Source organism: Panthera leo, chromosome D1 (genome assembly GCF_018350215.1).
Source record: "Panthera leo isolate Ple1 chromosome D1, P.leo_Ple1_pat1.1, whole genome shotgun sequence".
In the NCBI taxonomy this organism is placed as follows: domain Eukaryota; kingdom Metazoa; phylum Chordata; class Mammalia; order Carnivora; family Felidae; genus Panthera; species Panthera leo.
This window is the reverse complement of record NC_056688.1, coordinates 109865100-109882801: the sequence shown is the minus strand read 5'-3', so window position 1 is coordinate 109882801 and position 17702 is coordinate 109865100. Positions and strand designations below refer to the sequence as shown.

The following is a 17702-nucleotide window of genomic DNA, read 5'->3' as shown; positions in this document are numbered from 1 at the left end:
CTATAACCCTTGAGGCTACCCAGAGGGAGCAGCGTGTCGTGCTCTGAGCTCCTTCTCGAGCCCTTCAGCTCAGCCGCGGCTTCCTGTGCCTGCGAACAATGCTGCTGCGTCACCCACATGCAGCTCCCAGAAATGCTTTGCAACGGAAGATGGCAGGAGGGGGAGCTGAGCTCGAGTGAGCGAGCCAGGCAGAGGGCCCAGCCGTCCTGCTGCAGAGTCGGGAGGGGGTGTGCTCAGCCGGCGCTCTCGGCCTGGTGATTGGAGGAAAGGCTGCCCGGGAGGCGAGCCGGGCCGCGCCCCCGCCTCCTCCCTCCCACCACCACTGCAATAGGAGAACCCAAGGCCGGCCCCGGAGGGCTCCCTCTGGCCGACTTCGGAAGGCGCCAGCAAAAGGGAAGGCTTTAACCCGTTCTGCATCTGGGCCCGTGAGTGTCCTTGTCTTCGTCCACACCCTGCCCCTCAGGGTCACTTCTTATTGTTACAGCCGGCACTCCTGCCCACTGACCCCCCCCCCCCAATTCTCCCTCCTGCTCTTCAGGCAAACAGCGAGTCACCCGAAGTTCAGCCTGTGCAAGAGCCAGGCACCCAAGCTGAGTTCCTCCAACTTCCCTTCTTTCCCCACACACCCGCCTGCTTCACCTGCCCTCACTGCTGCTCTCCCAGCCCAGAATCCAGAATGAGCATACATGTTTCCAGAAAAACCTTCAGGGATGACACATTTCAACCAATACTGAGATATTCAATACATATGTCTGTTTAATATCAACCACTTCGACAACAGATGCCTGCCTCTGGTTACGACTGGGCACTCTACCACCATAACCGAAACGTCTAGGCAGCTCTTCCCGCGGTTCCATCTTGACCAAGTAAAGCTAGCCGACGTACAACCTGAGGTCAAGGCGTCAAGGGGCTTTATCTCCTGCCTTGGTACCAGCGCAAGGAGCCACTGAATCTGTGTCTGCCAATTCCACATCCACCAGTCTCCTGGGACTCTGCCCCTCAGATTACCCCTCCCCCCAGGACACCAGCACTCCTGCCCATTTCCTATCCTAGTCGTTTGTTTTGCCTGCCACATTCTTGATGTTCCCTGGATGATGCGGCCAGCCTCGTATCCCGTCAGACGTCTCGATGCCATTTGTGGCAGCTACTCGAGTGATGCGTGCCACACACTCTCCACACACTGATTCACGGTCAGGGTGAAGCTCGGACTGAACAAGCAATCTCTCACTACAGTGTACTGTATTTTGGATCTAGATTTATGTAATTTTCAGACTCTCATAACTGTAACTTGGCTTTTTTTTCAGAAATTACAGGAGCTGCTTTGAAATAAACATCTCAGGCCACTAAGAACCTAGCTCTTACCACTGGAAACCTTTTTATTTCCAGGACAGTTGTGTCAGTGAGTTTCTGATGTAGTCAGTGGCTTAATATGCTTTTTGGGGCTTGGGCTTTGCTGCCAGGGAGGGGCTAAATATTTCAATTTTTACAGTAGTTTACCAAGAAAGGTGGGAGTTTTGTGCTTTTTGGTTGAGCTCTCCCTGAAAAAGTTTCTATGGCCATTCTAATCCTAAACGTCTCGTTTGCCCTTTATCTTAAGACTGAAAGACCAAGTTCAATCAGACTATTATGTCTGAAACGCTCTCCTTAATAGTGTGAGAGGTCTTCTTGGAAAATCCTGGTTCTTATCTCAGTCCTATCTAACCTGGAGGGGTGGTAAAGAATGGAATACTAAGGAGAAACATGTTACCAGCTGTAGCAAGTAAAACCCGAGAGGCCACCAGGAAAGGACAAAAACCAGACAGGGCTTCCAAATCGCTTATTAAATGAGGCCAGTCCGTCCCCGCCCCCCCCCCCACATTAATTCAGAATAAAAGACAGGCACCAAAGATCAGAGATGGTAAGAACATGACATTACATAACACAATAATATAATAACACTTTGAAGAATTATTATGTATTTTAACCTAACCTTATATGCCTTGTAGCTATTAAATTATTCAAAACTTTTTTCTTAGGGGGTACCAGGCTGGCTCAGTTGGTGGAGCATGTGACTCTTGATCTTGGGGTCATGAGTTCAAGCCCCATGTTGGGTATAGAGTTTACATTTAAAAAATAAACTGATGAGTAAATAAATATAAAACTTCCCACTTAGAATGTGTGGATTATATTTCAAATGAAGTTTTATTTATACAGGTTGCCTTTCCCCCCTCTAATCTAGTTTAATGGATTAAGATCTAATTATAGTGGATCCTCTACCAGTTTTTCTCTTTAACTAGTGCCAGAGTCACCCCCAAAGTGTCAGATGAAGCGAATTTATCATTAGTGTCTGTATCTACCTGAAACCATGACTTTGCTTTTGGTTCCATCATACTCCTGAGAGAGAGAGCCGAGTGTAAATTTTTAGATCATGGTTACAAAATAAAATGTTAGGATCTTAGTTCAGAGCAGCAGTAGTAGCCTATTGCACCACAAAGAACAATTCTAGAATTCACAAACTGAGAGTCATTTATATACTGTTTTATCATCTAACAGGAAAGTTTATTAACTTTTTTTTTTTTTTTTTTAAAAGAGAGAATGAGTGGGAGAAAGGGGCAAAGGGAGAGGGAGAGAGAATCCCAAGCAGGCTTCACACTCAGCATGGAACCAGACTCAGGGCTCCATCCCATGACCCGGGGATCAGGACCTCAGCCGAAATCAAGAGTCAGACACTCAATCCACTCAGCCACCCAGGAGCCCATAGTAGAAGTCTGTTTGTTTGTTTGTTTGTTTGTTTGTTTGTTCATAAGCAATCTCTCTACAACCAACGTGGGGCTCAAACTCACAATCCCAAGATCAAGAGCCACATGCTCTACCTACTGAGCCAGCCAGGTGCCCCCTTAACTTCTGAGTTAAGACTGGCACTTCCTTCCCTCGGGACAGAATCCACACCCAGCTTCTCAGTGTTCAGGCAGCACTCTAGTGGCATGCACGGTGCCTGCAAACCTAGGACGCACTCACTTTCTCAGCCTATTGAAATGCCTGCTCCGCCACTGCCTTGCAAGACCCTCGAGGGCCTCATCCACAGCGTGTGCGCATATTTACCCCAACACTCAGCCCGGTTCTGGCACAGAGTAGGCAGGCATTATTCATAGATTTGTGACATCTGATTTTTTTTCTGTAATAGTGATATAGTTTATTAAATATTTACTAACATTATCATTAAATTTCACAACAGCCCCATTGAGGTAGATGTTATTTTACAGAGGAGAAAACAAGCTTTCATAGATCTAGTATCTTGACCACAAGTCACATGTTTGCCCAGCTTATCAAAATATCTTAGAGAAAACAGGAAAGTAAATACGTATACAACACTGAATTTGTTTCACTGAGTTGGGCAGCCAAATACATTGATATATTAAAACCTTTTTATGTATGTATATATATTAAGAGCTCCTTTATGACCAAAATAAATACAAAACAATAAATTCTGAATAAAAACAGTCTTCAGGCTGACTCCTACCTCCTTTCTGTGACCCACTGTCAGCAGGTGGCATGTCCCTTTCTCCAGCACCGCTGCAATGCACACAGAGACTTTCTCTCACTTTAATGGGACTGTATTACTGACACTGCTCTAAGTCCTGTCTTTTTTTTTTTTTTTCCAGAGAGAGAGAGAGAGAGAGAGAGAGAGAGAGAGCGAGCAAGGAGTGGGGGAGGGGCTCAGGAACAGAGGGAAAGAGTGAGAGAGAGAGGGAGGGAGGGGAGGGGAGAGGAGGGGAGAGAGGGAGGGAAAGGGAGGAAGAGGGAGAGAGAGGGAGAGAGAGGGAGAGAGAGAGAGAGGGAGGGAGGGAGGGAGGGGGAGAGGGAGAGAGAGGGAGAGAGAGGGAGAGAGAGGGAGAGAGAGGGAGAGAGAGGGAGAGAATATGAATGAATATGAATCAATCCCAGGCCAGCTCAATGCTCAGCGAGGAGCGTGACTTGGGACTTGATCCCTCAGACTGTGAGAACATGACCTGAGCCAAAATCACGACTTGGACACTCAACATGCTCAACAGACTGAGCCACCCAGGAGCCCCAGGTCAACAGTTTTTAATGCCCCGTTTTTGTTTTTTTTTTTTTTTATCTAATCCCCTCCCAACTTTATATTCTATTTTCTTTCTTTCTCTTTTAATTTTTAATGTTTATTTTTGAGAAAGAGAGAGAGAGAGAGAGAAGGAATGAACGAACATGCCTGGGGGAGGGGCAGAGAGAGAGGGAGGGAGACACAGAATCCGAAGCAGGCTCCAGATTCCGAGCTGTCAGCACAGGGCCTGACGCGGGGCTCGAACCCACGAACCCTGAGATCGTGACCTGAGCCACTCAGGTGCCCCGATCTTTCTTTAACAATGCAGAATTTAACATTTTAGAATCTTCAAAGCCCTTCCCCCCCAACACTAAAATGGACTTTTCTTCCAGGGATATATAGCTATAGAGCGCTCATCTCTTCTGCTAGTTCTTCCTAAGAGCCACACAGGCTGCAACAAGAAACAATCCCTCTCTCTGCAGGAAGAGTAAACTCGGCTTGCTGCTGTCCTCCACTGCAGTGTAGGCTTCTATGCTACAAGCACCAAGCTCTCTAGCACTGCAGTCTCCAGCTGTGCGGTGATGGCACCTACCCAATGCACAGCTTCTTTTCTTTTGGGTGATGTTCAGATTCTCAAAGTATTCAAGCTCTATACTCACTATTATCTGAAGCTCAGATTAAATATAAATGGTCAAATGCAGGAATAATGAATCCATTTGATCTTAAGTTAAACCACCTGCATAGCTGGTATCTAAGTCTGTTGTCTTCTGCTATCAGCTGCATTTTAACTATGGTATCGGGCAAGCAAAACAAGGTGCAGACAAGCCCCTGCAGGAAGAATTCAAACACTGTCAGTCTCCTAGTCATCCTGCTGACCACTCCTTCCTCAGGCTCTGGTCTCTGTGCCACTCTGACTGAGCCCGGGGTGGCAGCCATGTTTTTCACGATTCCTGACAAACACAAGGAAGCTCTCTGTAGACACTTTTCATAATGCTAAGAGCCCTCTTTAGATACCTCTTTTTAACTCATTTGCCCCCTTCCCGCGCATACTTTTACTCTGCTTAGTATTTGACCCAAATTTTTCTACATTTTCCCCTGCCACTCTGCCTCAAGTATCTTTATTTAACAGTTATGGGAGTTTGTGTATTTCTATTATGACACTTGACCTTGTACAGCTGACTAGTGGATTACAATAAGGCTTCCTATAACTGGAGTCAATGGAGTCAAATCCCATAGGACTGAGAAGATAACTGTTCTTTCTCATGATTCAGAAATACAGACGCCCAGGCCAAAAGACTGTGAGCTATAAACTTAGAAATCTTTCTTTTCAGGGATCCTACAGGCAAGTTAATTTAATGTTTCCTAAATGTATCTATGGAATAGCCACATAAAAAAAACTTCTGAGGAAAAAAAAAAGATGTTACACTCAAACTCTCAGGAAGTATTAATAGATATGTCCTATCACAATGGAAAAGAGAAAATGTATATGTCCTTTGCTCACTCAAGGGTGGAAAGTGAGTTTGGAATCTAGTTTGTGAGTCTGGAAAAGTAGGACTAAGTTTGTTTTGCTACACATTAATCATTACAGAAATAGGACCACATTTATCTAGAACTTTGTCATTTCCTCCCCTAAATACAAGCCACGATGATGCCACCTGTCTCTTCTAGAACAAACCTTGTAAAACCAAACTGAAAAATCAACTGTTGGGGCACCTGGGTGGCTCCGTCGGCTGAGCGTCCAACTTTGGCTCAGATCATGATCTCACAGCTTGTGAGTTCGAGCCCCGTGTTGGGCTCTGTGCTGACAGCTCGGAGCCTGGAGCCCGCTTCAGGTTCTGTGTCTCCCTCTCTGTCTGTCCCTAACGCACTTGCATTCTGTCTCTTTCTCTCTCAAAAATAAACAAACATTAAAAAAAAAAAAGTCAACTATCCTGCTTCTATCACCATTGGAGAGGACCAATCTAACCAGGCTACCACTTTTTTAAGCCTCTTTATTTTTTCACCCTTTCACTGATGCATAAACAATAAAATACAATGTAAAAGTCTGTTGTAAAAAGAAAAACAAAAGAGAAAAAAACCAGTTCAGGTCCTATCCCAGACTTTGGAACTCTTCCTGAGGTGTTTGCAGAAGCACTTCAGACCGTAGCAGTGGCCAAGGAAAAACACGAATCAGGAATCAGGAATGGAAAAGACGTACTCAGATATTCAGCCTATATTCCTTAGGGTCACATAAAATTATTCAACATAAATTCTTCTGTGGCTTAAGATAATCTGACAGGGTTTAAAAATAAATACTTAATTACTAATTGTGAACTAGCTTTCTACTACACATTCCCAGGCCTTGCACCCAAGATGTAGTTCCAAATGATGATTTTAAAAAGAAAATTGATATTTCCAGGTTTATACTTTTTGGTGTTCATGTTAATGGTAACTTGTGAGGAAAGACTTAAAAGAACTTCCTCCAATTTAGACAGCTGAAATCTGGATTCCTTAAAAATAAGCTAATTTCTTTGAGATCAATGCATGAGGGGTGGGCTAGGCTCTGAAAATACTGATACTGGGAGACCTCTTGAAAAAGAAAAATATATAACATGAAGAAACTGGATATAGCAATAGGATAGATTATGTCTTTTGGTTTTTTTTTTTTAAATCTCTACACCCAACATGGGGCTCAAACTCACAACTCCGAGATCAAGAGTTGCACACTCCAGAGACTGAGCCAGCCAGGTGCCCCAGGACAGATTATGTTTACAATGACACTTTCTCAGAAGCTGTCCCAATGTATTTAATTTTTTTTTTTTTTTGGTCTTAATAGTAGGTAAGTACGAAACTAAATATGCAAAGCCTATCAGCACCACCCAGCACAGCAAAGCTTCTCTCTCATCTGCTTGGGCGGAGGCTGCTGGAGATTGCTATTGGCCACTTTTGTTCTGAAACAGGCCTCTTTATCTGAGGGTAACTTGATTAAGTAATATTTCCTAATACAAATACTTTCTTAGATTAGGCTCTTCTTTATTTTTAAAATCAGTCTGAAATCTCTGTTTTTAAGACTAAATTTAAGTCCTAACTGAACATACAGAAGTCAGTGTTTTCGCAACAGGGACTTAGCCTCGCCCTGAGAACTGAAGCACCGTGCAGCAGACACAGGTAGACATGAATGTCTTTCTGAATGAGCCGCAGATTATCCAGAATTCCTGTACTTTCTCTCTCAGAACTGAGCGACTGCCTGCCCCAGCCGGACCAGTGGCTGTCATGCGACATAACCGACCTTACCTTTACGTCGGCAATAAGAGCATCTTCATCTTCTATCCCTGTGGGGACGCATTTCTTGTGCAGTGGCAGGGACTCCAACTTATCTACAAGACAGCGAAGGCCTTCAAGCTCAAAATGGGTCAGATGCACCTGCCTGTCCTTTCGGGGGCTACACTGGGGATCCCACACTTGGCCATTGTGGGAGCCCCGGCTAGAGTCAGAGGATGAGTCCCCCGACAAACTTTTCTTCAGACTTGGAAGACTTCGGCAGGTTTTGCCCAGTCCGTCATAGTCCAGGTTGACCCCGTTGGCTACGGGGCTAGTGAGGACAGAGCGCCTACTGCTCAGGCGCCTTGGTTCTCGATCCACTGCTTCCTCATCCCCATTTCCAGATTCCAACCCATTTAACTCCAAATCTGCCAGCAAGAAAAAAAATATAGTAAGAACATGCCACTTGACTGTGTGATCAACAAGAGAAACAGGTAGCATGGAAGGGGCCCTGAGGTTATAAAAAGTCAGCTGAAAATGGCTGTAAATTAGTTTCAAGTCCAAACTGAAATTTGGGATTGTGATTTCATTAACTTTTCTTCAAAAAGGCAGATATTATGAAGCATATACTTACAGTTTTTTTAATCAAGTTTATTTTGAGAGAGAGAGAGAGTGCGCACACATGCACATGTGAGTGGGGTAAGGGCAGAGAGAGAGAGAGAGGGAGAGAGAAACAGAATCCCAAACAGGTTCTCAACTGTCAGTGCCGAGCCCAATGCTGGGCTCAAACTCACAAATCTGTGAGATCATGACCTGAGATGAAATCAAGAGTTGGAGGCTTAGCTGATTGAGCCACCCAGGTGCCCCTAAAAAGCAGTTTTATTGAAAGTTTTGCCATAAAATTAAACTTTGGAATTGAATCCTGTCAATATGGCTAACAAAGTGAGTATTTCTTTTTAATTTTTTAATGTTTATTTACGTTGGGGGGGGGGGGAGGGGCAAGGGGTAGAGAGAGAGGGAGACACAGAATCCGAAGCAGGCTCCAGACTCTGAGCTGTCAGCACAGAGTCCGATGCAGGGCTCAAACTCACAAACCATGAGATCGTGACCTGAGCTGAAGTCGGATGCTTAACCGACTGAGCCACCTGGGCACCCCACACGCTAAGTATTTTTTAAAGGGAAGATTTCTGACAGTCAAAAGTTTTAGTGAAAGAAATATTGTTAAATGTGCATTGGTTCTTTGTTATGAAAGTAATACAAGAAACAGACCCTAACTACAGAGAACAAACTGATAGCTAGTTACCAAAGGGGAGGTGGGTGAGGGGATGAGTTAAAAAAGGTGATGGGGATTAAGGAGTGTGCTTTTTGAGATGAGCACCGGGTGCTATATGGAAGAGTTGAATCACTATATCGTCCATGCATGTTAAGTAACTGGAATTTGAATAAAAAGTTAAAAAAGGGGGGGGGCACCCAGGTGGCTCAGTCAGTTGAGCATCTAACTTCTGCTCAGGTCATGGTCCTGTGGTTCATGGGTTTGAGCCCCGCCTTAGCCTCTGTGCTGGCAGTGCGGAGCCTGCTTGGGATTTTCTCTCTCTCCACCTCTCCCCAACTCGCACATGCTCTCTCTCAAAAATAAATAACTTAAAAAAAAAATTCTTTTTTAACGTTTATTTTTGAGGAGAGAGAGACAGAGCATGAGCGGTGGAAGAGAGAGAAAGAGGGAGACGCAGAATCTGAAACAGGCTCCAAGCTCTGAGCTGTCAGCACAGAGCCCAATGTGGGGCTCGAACTCACGGACCGCGAGATCATGACCTGAGCTGAAGTCGGACGCTTAACCAACTGAGCCACCCAGGCGCCACCCCCCCATTTTTTAAGAAAACTATATGGGTGGGGCACTTGGGTGGCTCAGTTGGTTAAGTGTCTGACTTTGGCTCGGGTCATGATCTCATGGTTTGTGAGTTTAAGCCCCATATTGGGCTCTCTGCTGTGAGCAGGGAGCCTGCTTTGGATCCTCTGCCCCCCACCCCCGCCCTTTCCCCACTCATGTGTGCATGCACCTGTGCACATTCTCTCTCAAAAACAAACATTAAAAATACCCTATAAAAATTAATTAGCCAATCCAAAGGGAAAAAAAGTAATGTATGTTTACTAGTAATAATTTAGAAAACATAGGGGCGCCTGGGTGGCTCAGTCAGTTAAGGTCTGACTTCAGCTCAAGTCACGATTTCACGGATCGTGGGTTCGAGCCCCGCATCGGGCTCTGCACTGAGAGCTCAGAGCCTGCAGCCTGCTTCAGATTCTGTGTCTCCCTCTCTCTCTACCCCTTTCCCACTTTGCATATGCTCTCTCTCTCAGAAATAAACAAACATTAAAATAATCAAAATAATCATAATTTAGAAACTATAGGATGGTGCAAAGAAGTCATCCCTTATCCCTCTGCCCTTAGATAACTCAACAACTGATGTGTATTTTCTTTCCATCTTTTTTGACACATATGTGCACGACTATAGTTGCACTGGGATTATGCTGCATACACAATTCTGTATCCTGCTTTCATGTACTCGACCATTTTTTATTTTCAAACAAGAATATAAACAACCCTCAAAGAAAAAATATATCTGGTTTAGTTTTTTTTTCTTAATGTTTATTTATTTTTGAGAGAGAGAGAGAGAGAGAGAGAGAGAGAGAGAGAGCGCGCGCACACAAGTGTGGGGACAGAGAGGGAGACAGAATCCGAAGCAGGCTCCAGGCTCATCAGCACAGAGCCTGATGCGGGGCTCGAACTCACAAACTGCGAGATCATAACCTGAGCTGAAGTCGGACACTCAACTGACTGAGCCACCCAGGCGCCCCAAAAATATCTGGTTTAGATTGAAGATTCCATGAAACATATGACCACAAGATATTACAGTGTTGGCTCCTCTGCACCTTAGGGTATAAAACAGCCTAAAAATGTACAACTGAAAGTATCCTGGGGCACCTGGGTGGCTCAGTTGGTTAAGTGTCCAGCTCTTGATTTCGGCTCAGGCTATGATCTCATGGTTCCTGGGATCAAGCCCCATGTCAGGCTCCATGCTGACAGCAAAAACCCTGCTCGGGATTTTCTCTCTCCCTCTCTCTCAAAGTAAATAAACAAACATTTAAGAAAATCAAGAAAGAAAACGGAAGTACTCTTGTCTAATCACATCCACTGTTCTCAGTTTTGAAGCTGCCAATCTCAGTGAGAGTCAGGAGAAAAACAAAGTATCTTGCCATCCAATAAAATATTTCTCTTGATAGAAGTTGGGGAAACATTAAAGCATAGAGGTTAAGGATATAGATTGTAGAGTCTTACCAATCTGATTCAAACTGTACCTTCCCCACTTATTAACCGTTATTATTTCCCACTTATTAACTATAAGATCACAGATCAAGTTTTCTAATCTTGAAACTTAAATGCCACCATCTGTAAAATGAGATAATAATACCTACCCTCATCAGTAATGATTAGAATTTAATGTATATACACTGCTTAGTAAAGTGCCTGGAACACCGTAAGAGTTAGTATGATGGCATGTTCTTAGTTTTTACTTTGCCAAAGACCACTCTTTATACAATAAAACACAGCAGAAAAGTGATCATCTTTCTTAAGGAGCTAAGGTACTAATAATTCAGACAAAGAGGAGATCCAGATATTTCATTTTGCCTAATAATTCACATCTGGGTAAGAGATCAGCTGTAAACGACATTCAGCTCCAACGAATGAATTTTGTAGACCCAAGCAGGTAAGTTCACGTAGGCAGAACACTTACCCATACTGAGGGACTCTTTTTGAAATTCCTTAGTTAGGTGGGAGCGGTTGGTTATGCAGTACACGTAGCGCTCCAACACGTACCAACACATCTCATAGTAGAATGGATAGCGGAACTTATTTGGAACCTGCATGGGAACAAAACAATGAGAAAAAGCAAGCTGATAACAATTTTCAAGGAAAGAGAGTAAGACAAACTGAATCACTGCAAAGATTAACCCAGGAAAAATGCTCTCTTGTCAACCTGAAACGTCGGGTGGCAATTGGAACAAGAATCTAAGTGGATCTGACAACCTGAAAAATGTTGGTCTTGGGAAACAATCACTAGAAATTAAAAGGTATCTCAGAACCACCAAGAAGGTGTCTTGGGAAAGCATCAAAAGAAGTTGTGGGGGTGCCTGGGTTGAGCAGCCAATTCTTGGTTTTGGCTGAGGTTATGTTCCCAGGCTTGTGAGATCAAGCCCCATGTCGGGCTCTGCATTGGGCGTGGAGCCTCTTGAGATTTATTCTCTCTCCCTCCCTCCCTCCCTCCCTTTCTCTCTCTCCAATGCCCCTTCTCCCTGGCTCTCACACTCACTCTCTTAAAAAAAAAAAGAAGTTGTGGGACAGGGAGTAAAGTGTTAGAGTAAGACACAATACACTTGAGAAAATGGTTTCAGGGTTCTTAGGACATAAAGGCATGCCAAGCAGTCTTGCCTTCACTACAGTTTTAACCTCAATCAGAAGACCAGGAAACAAAGAATCTAATGGAAAACAGGACATGAGCTGAAGTTATAGAAAAGTATAATTAGAGATTCATTCTCAAGCTTTGTCTAGTGTAGGACACAAGACAGTATTTTTCCCACCGTCAACTCTCAGCTTGTCTGTACAGTACTTTGTAGCCAAAAGGGCAAGTCCACAAATTAGATTACTGTCCCACACGGCCTAATCAGCCATTGTCTTTAGTTTTTTTTTTTTTTCATGTCCTCCAGAAGTAGCATGAAATTATTCCAGCTGAATAATAATAAAAAGAACTGCCCTTCAGATCTAGCATAGTCAAAGAAAAGGCAAATCAGCATGGATTAACCAGTAAGGAAGATCAACAATGGGGACTAACCTATATATATTTTGCCATCATCTTTTAGAGAGGACATCTTTCAAAAGGATAAGCCATACGATACTTCTAAGATTGTTTGGAATATTCAACTCCTGAGTACGTTCTCATCTCCTTTTCAAAGCTCCACGTCAGGCAGTATTCCTGAATCAAGGAAATCTGGATGCCAGGCCGCTTTGAAAATCCTTCGCTAGGTCACGGAGCAGGACTGTGGAATGAGGAGGTTACTTTCCTCATTGCAAGGCAGGAGAGGTATGTACCTTTCATTAGGTTTCCAATTCAGAGGATCCAGGCTCTGAATCTCTCTCTCTCTCTAAGTAGGCTTCACGCCCAACGCAGAGCCCAACATGGAGGGCCTGAACTCACAACCCTGAGATCAAGACCTGAGCTGAGATCAAGAGTCGAATGCTTAACCAACTGAGCCACTCAGGTGCCCCTGAATCGAGGTCTCTTAAGCAACTACAGTTTTAACAACTAGAAGAGGTTTTCCTCCTTTATTTAAAAGTCAAATTGGGGGTGGCTGGCTCGCTCAGCCAGTAGAGCACCCAACTCTTGATCTCAGGCCCCACATTGGGCCTAAAGCCTACTGAAAAATAAATAAGAGCTTAAAAAAGGTCAAACTAATTTACTTTTGGTAAGGTGTGGGAGGGGGACCACAAGAATTAACAGGTACTAGATGTCCCCAAGTTAAATATAATACACGGGCCTCTCTGCTCACCTTTTACAGGTATTAACACTTTTCTGGAAGGGTCTTTATTAAAAGTTCAGGACAACCCAAAATTCTACAGCCCTTTGGGACTCTGTTGAAAGCTAATACTGACAGTAAAAAAAAAAAAAAAAAGGTAATATATAGTAGATCATTAAACTTTTGATTTTTTACTTGGAACTCATCAGACTGCATTAATAACAGCCAAGATATCACATACCCAACTTGCCTCATATTTTATCTATGTTGCCAGATACTACAGAGTATATCAAGTTTCTAAGACTGGGCTAAAATTTTTTGTGGGGCAGGGAGAGAGTTTTTAAAAAATCCACCTTACAGAATTGAGCTTTTCAGTGCTACCAGTGGAATAATTATCAGCATTCAAGTTTATTTAAAGTTTATTTATTTAGAGAGGAGAGAGAGGGAGAGAGGGAGAGAGGGAGAGAGGGAGGGAGAGACAGAGAGAGAGAGAGAATGAGCGGGGGAGGAGCAGATACACAGTGGGGACAGAGAATCTGAAGCAGGCTCTGTGCTGACACCAGAGAAGCCAATGTGGGGCTTGAACTCACAAACCATGAGATCATGACCTAAGCCAAAGTTGGATGCTTAACCAACTGAGCCACCCAGGTGCCCCTCAGCACTCGTGTAAATAGTATGGTATTTCCACACTGGCATGGCAAAAGAAACCAAAAACACTGTCTTAAATTTACAACACACTGCATTTTTGTAAAGTAATATATTAACTGGATACCAGCTGGTATTGGCACATAAAAGGTTGGTGTAGAAAGCAATAAAAAAATAATTGCTTTGTACATACATATGCAGGGACTCAATGAAATTTTATAGAAACACAGAGGAGTTCCTTATTGAGAATGAAAGAATTAAGCTATACTTAGGAAAAATGGAATAATATGGTGGTTAGACTGAAATTTGACATTTTTTTCATAAACAAAAAACAGTCTTAGAAAATTAGATAGGTAAATCAAGATCAGTTATCACAAGTTTAACAGTCTGTAAGAAACTCCGTGTGAAGGTAAGGTACCTCATTTCACCTATGCCACTGAATATATACATATTCTCCCTTTCTTCCCTCAAACTGAGCAACTAAGCAATTAAATCACGGGTATAATACAATAGTTTTTAGCCAAAAAAGGGGAGTACTTTCTAAAAACTAATTTTCAGATTGAGTCTTACAGTAGATAAGTGGTATTACCTCAGAATAATTTGGAGTTAAATAAGAGTATTCTGTGAAATGACATAATTTTGAAACATTTTAACTTTAACTATTTTTACTATTATAATTTCAAACTTACTAATTATTTTTTGTAGCTTAATTACTTTTTTTTAAATGTTTGTTTACTTTCAGAGAGAGAGAAACAGACTGAGTGAGAGCAGGGAGGGTCAGAGAGAGAGGGAGACCCAGAATCCGAGGCAGGCTCCAGGCTCTATGCTAACAGCCTGACATGGGGCTCAAACCCATGATCTGTGAGATCATGACCTGAGCTGAAGTTGGATGCTCAACTGACTGAGCCACCCAGGAACCCCTCATTACTCTTAATAAGCAGAAATTTACTTTTATAAAATTTATTTTAAAAGCACTGTATCTTCTTTTTTTTTTTTTTTTTTTTTTTTTTATTTTTGGGACAGAGAGAGACAGAGCATGAACGGGGGAGGGGCAGAGAGAGAGGGAGACACAGAATCGGAAACAGGCTCCAGGCTCCGAGCCATCAGCCCAGAGCCCGACGCGGGGCTCGAACTCACGGACCGTGAGATCGTGACCTGGCTGAAGTCGGACGCTTAACCGACTGCGCCACCCAGGCGCCCCAGCACTGTATCTTCTTAATTCAAGTGGGGCAATCCCTAGAACACGAACAATACCACTGTTGTGTGTAATAGCTCCTAACCAAAATAAATATTTCAAAATAGGCACCAGAATAGCTAACTGATCGTGTTCACAGTAAACAGGTCAATGACCGTTCCTTCTAAAAATTGTAACTTCTTCACTAATTGTGATTATTTATTTATTTATTTTTAGGGAGAGAGCAAGCAGAGGAGGGACAGAGAAAGGAGGAGAGACGGAATCTTAAGCAGGCTCCACACTTAGCTCAGAGCCCAATGTGGGGCTCAGTCTCACTACTGTGAGGTCATGACCTCAGCCAAAATCAACAGATGCTTAGCCGACCGAGCCATCTAGGCGCCCCAAATTGTGATTTTTTTAAATTTAACTTTGCAAACTTTCAAATCTGCTAAAAAAGTTCTTTCTCTCTTTCTTTCTTTCTTTCTTTCTTTCTTTCTTTCTTTCTTTCTTTCTTTCTTTTCTTTCCTTTCCTTTCTCTCTCTTTTTCTTCTTCTTTTTTTTTTTTTAATATTCAAGTTAGTTAACATACACTATAGTTTTGGCTTTAGGAGTAGAACCCAGTGATTCATCTCTTACATATGACACCCAGTACTCAGAAAAGTGCCCTCTTTAATGCCCGTCACCCATTTAACCCACCTCCCCCCACCCACCACCCCTCCAGCAACACAGTCTGTTCTCTGTATTTAAGAATCTCTTATGGTTTGCCTCCCCCTCTGTTTTATCTTTTTTTTTTTTTTTTTAATCTGCCAAAAAGCTTAAGAATGCTTACAGCATTCTTCAAGATTCACCAGCTATTAACATTTCCCCACATTTGCTAATCTCTATTCACATACGTGGCTGTAATTATTATTATTAAACTTAACTTATTTATTTTGAGAGAGAGAGCATGCACAAGCAAGGGAGGAGCAGAGAGAGGACAGAAAGAATCCCAAGCAAGCGCCATGCTCAGCGCAGAGCCTGAGGAGGGGGCTCGATTTCACGAACTCTGAGATCATGACCTGAGCCCATATTAAGAGTCAGATGCTTGGGGCGCCTGGGTGGTGCAGTCGGTTAAGCATCCGACTTCAGCCAGGTCACGATCTCGCGGTCCGTGAGTTCGAGCCCCGCGTCAGGCTCTGGGTTGATGGCTCGGAGCCTGGAGCCTGTTTCCGATTCTGTGTCTCCCTCTCTCTCTGCCCCTCCCCCGTTCATGCTCTGTCTCTCTCTGTCCCAAAAATAAAAATAAAAAACGTTGAAAAAAAAAAAAAATTAAAAAAAAAAAAAAAAAAAAAAAAAAGAGTCAGATGCTTAACCAACTGAGTTACCCAGGTGCCCCAACATGGTTGTTGTTGTTGTTGTTATTATGTTGAACTACCTGAGAACAAGGTGAGAACATCATGCCTTCTAAAGGCTCTATACTCTAACTGCTGTTTAATGTCTACAACATCTATACTTTCATCATATATAATTCAGCCCTCACCAACTTGGGTTCTGCTAAAGAATTAAGCCCTGTTTCCCCAAGACATGGGTTGGCCAACAAACAGCAGCTAGTGGATTTGGTCTGCTGCCTGTTTTTCTGTGAGCTAAGAATGTTTTTACATTTTTAAATGGCTGAAAAAAAAACCCTAAAATTAGAGCATTTTGGGATATGGGAAAACTATATGAAATTCAAATTTCAGTGTCCATAAATAAAATTCTATTTTATTTGAGCCATGCTCATTCGTTTAAGTATTTCGCTCTCTGATCCTTTTCAGAAAAAGTTTGCCAACTCTTGCGAGGGTGTCCACCACATGTAATGAACTTTTTCTCCTATATATCTAGAATGGTATCAGCTATGTAACATCCTAGGGAAAGAAAACCAAGAGAATAAGACACACATATCATTTTCTAAAAGACTTAATTCTCTCATGGAACCCCAGCTGAGAAAAGCTGTATGCACATTTATTTATTAAGTACAGAGGCACCTGGGTGGCTCAGTGGGTTAAGTGTCCAACTCTTGATTTCGGCTCATGTCATGATCTCACAATTCTTGAAATTGAGCCTGGAGTCGGGCTCTGTACTAACAGGGCAGAGCCTGCTTGAGATTCTCTCTCTGCCCCTCCCTTATTCTCTCTCAAAATAAATAAACATTAAAAAAGAAAAGTACAACATTTCACATGTTAGACAGTAATCAGAATAAAGATACATACATGCACTCAAAGTTGTTGACTCTTGACTTGATGAATCCCATTACACTGGGTTATTCTACGAGCATACATATTAAAAACATGGCTCAAAAGATTACCAAATGTCTATCTCTAGCCTTATAAAAATCCAAGATATCAAGAACCTCAAAGCATTAGAGTTCCCCAAAATAAGCAGGTAGATCTTGTTAAAACTTTTTTCTCAGTGTCCCTGAAATGTTAACACTGCACTTTAACTCAAAGAAAAATTTTGAAATTTTGAGATAAACTACCAGTGAATCTGTTATAACATCTGGCTTAAATGGAGTTAATCTCTTCACATCCAACTGTTACATAATACAATTACTTACCCGTGTCCGATCTTCAATGTTGTATATTTTTAATTGCATGGGGATATTGAAACTATGCAAAAAATTGCCTCCAAAGACTAATGTGTCTGTAGGAGTATACACAGCATGAATCCAGCCTAGAAGAAAGGGAATGGAGGGTAGTGACTGTAAGCACACATTACAACATGGCTCTCTCAGAGAACTAGTATAATACTCCTAGGTCCTACTTTTTACTCTGGTTGTTACTTAGTGGTTGGTCAAGTTATTTAATCTCTTGCAGCCTCAATATCCTCTATATAAATTAAACTTCATATGGTTATTAGTAAGTATTAAATCAGAAAATGCACGTAAAGTGTTTAGCATACAGTAAGCTTAACAAATGCTGCTTCTATTTACAGGAGCACCTACTGTGAAGGTGCAGTACAAGAGCTGACATGTATTTCCATTTACTCCTCAAAACAAAATGTGACAGAGGTTTAAATATT

General features: G+C 42.6%; 1 protein-coding gene across 6 annotated transcripts in view; it reads right to left on the bottom strand.

Moving 5' to 3' along the window:
• Positions 1-17702, bottom strand: part of KDM2A (lysine demethylase 2A) — a 111975-nt gene that overhangs the window by 16629 nt on the left and 77644 nt on the right. For all 6 annotated transcript variants that reach the window (XM_042906557.1, XM_042906552.1, XM_042906554.1 and 3 more), the window contains 3 exons: positions 17239-17354; positions 11071-11197; positions 7313-7707 (listed from right to left, as the gene is read on the bottom strand). In XM_042906557.1, the coding sequence (XP_042762491.1) occupies positions 7313-7707; positions 11071-11197; positions 17239-17354 (638 nt within the window). The remainder of the gene's footprint in view (positions 1-7312; positions 7708-11070; positions 11198-17238; positions 17355-17702) is intronic.